The following is a 9,040-nucleotide window of genomic DNA, read 5'->3' on the forward strand; positions in this document are numbered from 1 at the left end:
GGGCCATTGTGACACTATGGGAACTTGTGGAACCAAGGGAATCATTGTTGCACTACTGGGCCCAATGGAACCAAGGGGCCATTGGACACAGCCAGGCTTCATGGAACCCAAAGGCCATTATGACACTGTGGGGCCTTGTGGAACCATGGAGACCATGAAGATCCTTAAGGACTTGTGTCATCAAGGGGCTATTATGACACCTGAGGGCATCATGGAAGCCAGAGAACCACTGTGGCACTGCAAGGCCTCATGGGAGCAAGGAGCCATTGTGACACTGCAGGGCCCTGTGGAGCCAAGGGAACATGAAATAGGTGTGGCTGCCTTGGCCTCCCAGGGGTCACCTGACAGATCTGGCTGACCTTGGAATGTGGAAGGCCACTCCCATCTGCCCCTGAAACACTGGAGCTCTGAGCTTTCCTTTGTATGGAAAAGAACTGTCCATCTTTTCCAGGCATCCATGGCCAAAATTAGGATTCCACCTCCAAATTTCTGTGTATCCAAGGATTGCTGCCAGTCAAAAGCTGCCAGGACAGACAGGTCTGGCTGGTCTTTAACTCCTGAGTGCCAGAACTCACCTGTTTTCTAAACACTGGAAAGGGCTCTGTGCTTTTCTTTGTATGGAAATAATCATCCTTCTGCAGGCCCAAATGTCTGAAATTAGGACTCCACATTCATACTTTCAAATATCCAAGGGTTGCTCCAAGCAAACCTGCCAGGACAGACAGGTCAGGCTTGCCTTGGCCTCTGGTGGTTGCTGTTCATCAGCTCCTGAAACATGGGGGCTCCATGGTTTCCTTCCTATGGAGACCAATGTGACACTTGGGAGCCTTGTGAAATGAAGGGGCCATTGTGACACTGCAGAGCACCATGGATCCAAGGCACCATTGTGACATTGTGGAGCCCCGTGGAACCAAGGACATCATTGTGGCTCTGTTGGGCCACATGGTCCCAAGGAGCCAGTGCAAAGCAGCAGTGTGGGAGTTAGCCCAGCTGCAACTCAGAGTCTGACAGATTTTACCCCAAAAGAATTGGGCATGAGTTTCAAGCCCTGGGAGTCATTTGTTTAAATTAAGGTGAACTTGAAAGTTCTCCAAAAATCCTTTAGTGTTGTTATGCTAACTTGTCTAGGTTCTATTCCCCTATTGGTTACTTCTTTCTCCTATATGGTTATTGTTCTAGGGTGTTCTACCCCCAAGTGTCTATGTTGTTGCTCCCCTTTGTTTTGGGTCTTTGGATCCTGCCCCTCATACTTGCTCAGCTTCTCCATGTTTATTGTTTTTCACCCTGTTAATTAAGTTCCTTTTAAACAACCTCATTGATCCTGCTCCTTTTCATTTTCGCCACCCTCACCCTGAAGTCAGGGAACCAGAGAGGTTTGTCACAGCCACCTTCACTGTGACCTTTGGCGCCCAAACAGGGACCATGACGCTCAGGACTCCCTGTGTCAGTCACGTCAGCTGGGGTTAGCTGATGGATAGGCCAGCGCTCCCCAGGATTTTGGATTGTGCCGTGTTGTTGTTCTATTTCTGGAGTCCCATACTGCTGTTATCAGATTTCTAAAGTCCATACCTCCTTGGCGTGTTCTTATGGCTGCAGATCTTCACAGCATGGACTCTTCTACATGTTGTTCTCTCTTAGATTAGGGCTCCTTCAAGGCTCTCCCAGACTGGCTAACCTGCCCTCTTTTATCCCAGTTATCTTCATTGGTCACAGCTGCAGCCCAACGAAGGACATCACAGCTGCAGCCCATCAAGGACAACCTGGACCTCCCGGGGCAAAGCCTCTATACAGATATTCAAGTACAATACATTTCCTCTACTATATTTCCCCCTTTCCTTTACTTACAGAACCAGGTTTTATATACAATACTTCAAGTACAATATATACATCTCTTCATGACTCAAAGGCCACGTACAACACACATAGCTCTTTGCTCAAAGGCCATACTCTTTCACAGGTCCTTGACCCAAAGGCTATGTTCTCTCGCAGCTCTTGGCTGTCTTATCTTCTGACAACTATCTGCAGCTCTTGGCTGACACAGTTCTTGGCTGTCTCATCTTCTACCAACTATCACGTCGGGATTACCCATTGTTGGTGTTCTATTTCTGGAGTCCCATTCTGTTGTTATCAGATTTCTAAAGTCCATACTTCCTTGGCGTGTTCTTATGGCTGCAGATCTTCACAGCACAGACTCCTTCTTCTGCATGTTGTTCTCTCCTAGATTAGGGCTCCTCCAAGGCTCTCCTTGACTGGCTAACCTGCCCCCTTTTATCCCAGTTATCCTCACTGGTCACAGCTGCAGCCCAATGAAGGACATCGAAGCTGCAGCCCATCAAGGACAGCCGGGACCTCCCAGGGCAAAGCCTCCATACAGATACTCAAGTACAATACATTTCTTCTACTATAGTGCCAGGCCAAGCGGATTCATCGTTGCTTCAAAGGACCTTGCACAGGATCATCAGGGACAACCTGCATAGGATTGCAGGTGGGTTTGGGGAAATGCAAGACATTTATTGCCCATTTTGCCACTGTGTTTTTACAATATGAACCCAAGTCCCATTATCGATTTGATGTGTTCTGGTGGCTGTTCCCCCTAAGACAGAGAAAGAGAAAAATGGGCAGCCAGATGTCCAAAGTAGAAAGGAGTGCATATGGATGCTTTAAGTTAATTCTCACTGATCAAGACAAAATATTTTCAAAGAACGAATTAAAATCAATCATGAGGTGGATCATTAAAAATTTTCCAGATGCCTCTGCTGATGAAATCCATACCACTGAAGTTTGGGACTCAGTGGGAGTTAAATTGTACAACCTTTTGATTAAAATGGACCCCGTGGCACCCTGCATGCTCCCCATCTTCCACACCATCCTTGAGACCTTTCACCAGCAAGCAGTGTGCTGAAAACTCAATCCATTGGTCACTGCTAACACGGGACCTCCCCTCAAACCTGCCTTTCTCAGACCTTCCACGATGGTCCAAGATGGCAATGGCCACGCTGTCTTGGAGCATCATGCTCTGGAGACTCCAGATGGAAGGAGCCCGAATGTGGCACAGGAGCCTGACCACCCTCCCTCCATCTTGGCTCCTCCACTTCTTGCTACCACAGCCTTCTCTTCCGCCCTGAACGAACCTCCAGACTCCACCCCCACAACTGCGGGTCACGCCCCCACTGTCAATCATCCTCTCCACCCTGGGCAATGCCTCCAGTTAAGGAAGGAGACTGGCAAATAACCTCGAAACTCCTCATTGCCCTGGGATGTTATGAAAGAAGGGGGCAGAATCCCAGGTGTCAACCATTGCTTTATGGGGAAATCAAGGATCTGTGTAGGGCAGCTAAAGACCATAGGAAGGACTTACCTTGTTTTAATGGCCTAATGAGGGCCATGCTTACAGCACATCTTAACCCCCTATGATTTAAAATATATTATGACCATGTTGTTGTCACCTACAGAATACACCCTGTGGGAAGGGGGATGGAAGTGTTTACTAAATCAATTCATAGCAGACTATGCTAATAATGAGGCAAGGGTGGAATTGACAATCAACCATCTAGCTGGGGAAGGACAACACAGCCTACCAGATGATCAAGCAGCAGGTATCCCCAGAGAAGTATGGGATGATATCAAAGAGATGGCTTTGAAAGCTTTAATCCAGGTGTCAGATGGTAGCACCCCCAATTTGGACTACCTTGGGTGGCTGCAGCTAAAGCTTTAGGACAATTAGACCATCCTGGGTGCCTGTTAAGTAAGCAAACCAATGCTGCCTCCCTCACATTGAGGGGCCTGCTCTCAGACATAGAGACCATCAGACACGCCACCGTGCAGAACAGCGATAGAGTTTTTACTCGGGCCACATGGGCATGGCTGTGTAGACTCTGAGGGCATGTGCTGCATGAACCTCTCCAGCCACAGCGAGTCAATCCACAAGAGCATTCAGGTACTGAAGGAAGGGTTCAAGAAGCTTCAAGTGGAAAACAAAGACTGGTTCAATAAACTCTTCCAATGCAAGGAACTAAAGGGTTGGATGATGTCTACTAAAACGAGACTATTAATTCTCTTAGTGGTTGTTGTTGTATTGTTAATTGTCCCATGTTTGTTTGGATGCTTTTAGAAAGTCTTACAAAATTCTTTCAGTTCCATCTTTGTGTTAAAACAGAAAGGGGGAAGATACCCAACACAGGCTCCTCATGGACTCCTTGGAAGAGAGAACTGGAGGCCAGGATGGCACAAAAACCTCTCAGAGACTAAGTATGGAAAAGAAAATCCTTAGAAGTACTAAAAAGAATCCTTAAATCCATAAAGTACCTTAAAAACCTTGAGTATCTCAAGGCATTACTGAGCCCCACTGAGTGTCAGTACAAAGCTCTCCAGGGACTTGTTAAAGCAGATAATTGGGGCCATGATTGCACAAACCTCTCACAGAGTCTGGATCAAAAGGGAAACACCAAATACCTTCAAATAACTGAGGTACCCTGAAGTATTAATGAGCCCACTAAGTGTTGTTACTGACAGAGCCTCTCCAGGGATTAATTACAGCAGATAATTGGAGGCCATGATTGCACAAACCTCTCAGAGACTCCAAGGCAAAAGCCAAGCCCAAAGTCCTTTGAAAAACCTGCAGTCCCTGCAGGGAGCATGAAGGAGCCCCCAGGGCCATTGCTGAGCAAGGCTCCCCAGGGACTCCTTGCAGCAGATCCTTGAGGCCACTGGGATGTGGGCTAGGGGGGGATGCTGAGGGCAGCACAAGGGGCTGACAGTGCCCAGCCTGGCTGGGGCTGTGCCAGGAGGCCCCAGGGCCTCAGGACAAGGTGTCTCCTCCCAGCCCTTGCTGGCACAGACCCTGCTGTGCCCCAGGGCACCAAGACTTGGCTTCTCTTTGTCCCCACCTGTCATCACTGCCTGCAGTTCTCTGCTCTGCCTGGGGCCTGGGGACACTTGCTCAGTCGTGTCCCTCTCTGGGACCCATTAAAAGTCCAAGAAAGTTTGGAGTTGGATTCTGCCTTGGAGTTCTGGAGAGGTTTCTTCAGCTCCCTCTCAGGGAATGATGTCCAGGGCCTGAGCACAAAGCCCCAGAGGGGCTCATTAAAGTCCTTGTGCTGTGTCTGTGCTGCTGACCTGGGCTGGGCTCCTGGCCCAGAGGCAGCTCCTGGTCACCAAGAAGAGCTTCAAAAGCACATTTCTCTTGATGAGCAGCTCTTCTGCCAGCCCAGCAGGGCTGGGCACTGCCTGCAGCCAGCCCGGGCACAGCACAGAGGCACAGAGAGCTTCAATCAGTCAGGGCTGGGAAGGGGCTGAGAAGTGCCTGGGGCACAATCACTGCCAGCCCTTGGCACAGGAACCTCTGGCTGCAGGACAATGCAGCTTCAGGTCCTGGAGCCATCTCCTGCAGCTGGAACATGCCAATGCCTGCAGAGCCTGTGAGTACATTCTCTGATTGTCTCTTGTGCAGAGCAGCCAGGGGTGCCCAGGGCTGTCCTGCAGAGCAGGGTCCTGCAGCCCAGGGTGCTGTGCTGGGGCAGGGACTCAGCTGCCTGCCAGGGACAGCTCTCAGCCAGCCCTGGCAGCTGCTCCCAGCGCTGGGGAGAAGCTCTGGGGGGAAGGAGCCGCCCTGAGCAGGGCAGGGGCTGCTGCTGAGAGGGGCTGGGTGGGGCAGGGCTGCTCCCAGCTCCAGACCAGCCTGGGCACAGCTCCGCAGGGCACTTCCCAAAGAAGGTAAGCCTGGGATTGCTGTAAAGATCAGGAGCTTTCCTGAGAGTGTTTTCAATTTCCTGCTTGAAGAAGGATGGGAACCTTGGGGGTGAAGACAAAAAGATTTTTTTCATTTTATACAATTTTCATATATTTGTAGCTCTAGAAATTACTATTACATAGTTATAAATCTATATTCCTTTTTTAAATCTATTAAACTCTTAATGAACTCTATTACTATTATATACATCAATAACTGTAAACCTTTATTAACTTTATTATTTTCCCTAAACTTTTTCTTTGATTTTAGAAAAATAAGGTGACTGTCTAAATGCATTCCTGAAATACATATAGTATACAATACATATAGTATCCTGTATAGTTTTATTATCAGGAAGAGGACCTAAAGGAAGAACATTTTGGTTTTTGACCAGAATGTGAGCAGTCATAACAAAAAGTGAAGGCAAAGAAGCCCTTGGACCTACTCCAATGGATTGAGCCAGGGACATGTAACTGAGGTAAGTGAATCTCCTATTGGATGTTCCTGTTAAATATCCTAATTAATCAACCTTAATAAATTGTTGAAATCAGGGACCAAGTGTGCCCTATCCCCACTGGGACACCTGGAAGCTTCCAATTATTATCTGGTTTTTCCTTTAGTGTTCTAACACTGTTGCAAGGGTTTTTTCTCTTTGGATTATAGACAACAAGGGGATGAGAGAAGCAGAACAGGAATTGTAATCCCAGAATCACAGAATATTCTGAGTTGAAAGGGACACACAGGATCATCAAAGGAATGTTTGATCTTTTACAGGGACTGCAGAACTGTAAATTAAGCTGATCAGTGTCTCTGCTGGGAGCCTCCCAAAGGGCCCTCAGCCACTCCTCAGCCCTGCACAGCAGCAGCATCACCTTTGCAGGGCCCAGCAGGGCTCTCCTGAGCTGCCCTTGCCCAGCTGCACACAGAGCCTGCCCCAGCCAGGGCCCTGCACACAGGCAGGTTTCTGTAGGGCCCCAGCCAGGGCACACAGGCTGGGATGGGCTCTGTGAGCGCTGGCAGGGACAAGGCTCCTCTCAGGAAGGAATGTCCAGGCCCAGGGAGATGCTCAGGGAAGGAGAGGGGGCTGGAGAGAGCAGGGCTGGGGCAGGAGGGCACTGTTGGTGTGTGGGAGGTGCCGGGCACAGCTGGGCACGGGAACACTGTCCTGAGTGCCCGGCTGTCTCTGCCCTGCCCTCTCAGGCACAGCACCACAACATCTGCTCTTGGTTCTGCACTGCCCTGACATTGGCACTGTTATCTGCTGCTCTCAGGGAGGCTCTGGCATCTGCAGCAGCTGAGTCAGGCACTGCCCTTGGCATTCCTGCCAGGCAGGGCTGTCCATGGGAATGGGGTGTCCAAGCTTCCCTGGCACCGTGGGTCTGTGGGCAAAGCAGTCCATGGCAAAGGGGAATGAGCTGAGCCCCCTCCCTGAGATCCCATCATGGGCACAGCCAGGAATCTCCTTGCTGTGCCCTGCCAGGCTCTGAGCTGCCTTCCTGGGTGCAAATCTGTGCCAGAGCCTCTGGGAGCTCCTGAATGTCCTACGGGCAAGGGCAGAGCTGCCACAGCTGAGGAAATGCTGCTGGGTTTGCCCAGGGAGCCGTGAGTGTCCTTGGCACAAGGGGGTGCTGAGACCTTGCCCAGAGACCTTGAGAGAGGGTGAGACATTCAGGGATCCCTCTGCTCTGGGCACGGTCTGGTTTATCCTAGGGTGACCCAGGAGTGTGACTGTGCTCTGATTGCAGCCAAAAGTTTTCCCACAGCAGGTAGAAGGGTGAGTGTGTCCCAGCTGTAGGGATTGTCTACAGGGAATGGCCCAGGTTTGGCTCCAAGCAGCCTCTCCTGACTTGTCACTGTCCTTTCTCCATGAACAGGTGCCCATGTGCAGCCCCAGCAAATGTCCAACAGCAGCTGCATCAGGCACTTCCTCCTGCTGGCATTGGCAGACACGCGGCAGCTGCAGCTCCTGCACTTCTGCCTCTTGCTGGGCATCTCCCTGGCTGCCCTCCTGGGCAACGGCCTCATCATCAGCGCCGTAGCCTGCTGCCACCACCTGCACACACCCATGTTCTTCTTCCTGCTCAACCTGGCCCTCAGCGACCTGGGCTCCATCTGCACCACTGTCCCCAAAGCCATGCACAATTCCCTCTGGCACACCAGCAACATCTCCTACACTGGATGTGCTGCACAGCTCTTTTTTTTTGCCTTTTTCATCTCAGCAGAGTATTTCCTCCTGACCATCATGTGCTACGACCGCTACGTGTCCATCTGCAAACCCCTGCACTACGGGACCCTCCTGGGCAGCAGAGCTTGTGCCCACATGGCAGCAGCTGCCTGGGCCAGTGCCTTTCTCAATGCTCTCATGCAAACAGCCAACACATTTTCCCTGCCCCTGTGCCATGGCAATGCGCTGGGCCAGTTCTTCTGTGAAATTCCACAGATCCTCAAGCTCTCCTGCTCACACTCCAACCTCAGGAAATTGGGATTTCTTGTGTTTTCCATCTGCTTAGCTCTTGGTTGTTTTGTGTTCATTGTTTTCTCCTATGTGCAGATCTTCAGGGTTGTGCTGAGGATCCCCTCTGAGCAGGGACGACACAAAGCCTTTTCCACCTGCCTCCCTCACCTGGCTGTGGTCTCTCTGTTCCTCAGCACTGGCACATTTTCCAACACAAAGCCCCCCTCCATGTCCTCCCCATCCCTGGATCTGGCCCTGTCAGGTCTGTACTCGGTGGTGCCTCCAGCCCTGAACCCCCTCATCTACAGCCTGAGGAACCAGGAGCTCAAGGCTGCAGTGTGGAGACTGATGACTGGATGCTTTCAGAGACATTAAACTGTTGGCCAATTTCTGCAAATCATTTGTAATCAAAGTTGGTTTTGATATTTCTTGTTGGTTTCATTTTGGAGGTTCTTTTCCTTTGTTTTAGTATTTTCTTATTGTCCACAAAGAAATGTCAATCTTTGTGCCATTTCTCATTTTGTTTCTCTCCACCTTCCCTGTAGTCACAGACTGTGTCAATGAGGGGTTGTGCTCTTGGTGGCTTTAGAGGAACTAAAGGATGTCCCAGCAGAGTTTTCTGCAGAGATGCCCTTTTGTTGCCTTCTCTGGAGCTGCAGCAGCAATGTCTGTGTGCAGAGCTGGGGCAGATCAGTGCTGGCCCAGCAGCTGTGCCCAGCAGCAGCAGCAGCAGCACTTGGTGTTGCCAGTGCTGCTGCCGTGGCCCTGCCCCGCTGCCCTGGTGGCCCTGGTGTTGCTGCAGGGCCTGAGTGCTCTCGGGGCCGGGCACAGCCCTGGGGGTGGCAGTGCCGGGGCTG

The 9,040-nt window shown here is 50.7% G+C and overlaps 1 protein-coding gene across 1 annotated transcript; it reads left to right on the forward strand.

Annotated features, from left to right (window-relative positions):
* The first annotated feature begins 7,625 nt into the window (after positions 1–7,625).
* On the forward strand, positions 7,626–8,558 carry LOC129047115 (olfactory receptor 14A16-like). Its single transcript, XM_054518286.1, has one exon. The coding sequence runs from the start codon at positions 7,626–7,628 to the stop codon at positions 8,556–8,558; it is 933 nt and encodes a 310-aa protein (XP_054374261.1).
* The last annotated feature ends 482 nt before the right edge of the window (positions 8,559–9,040 follow it).

The sequence above is a fragment of the Molothrus ater genome, unplaced genomic scaffold, assembly GCF_012460135.2.
Source record: "Molothrus ater isolate BHLD 08-10-18 breed brown headed cowbird unplaced genomic scaffold, BPBGC_Mater_1.1 matUn_MA127, whole genome shotgun sequence".
Classification (NCBI taxonomy): domain Eukaryota; kingdom Metazoa; phylum Chordata; class Aves; order Passeriformes; family Icteridae; genus Molothrus; species Molothrus ater.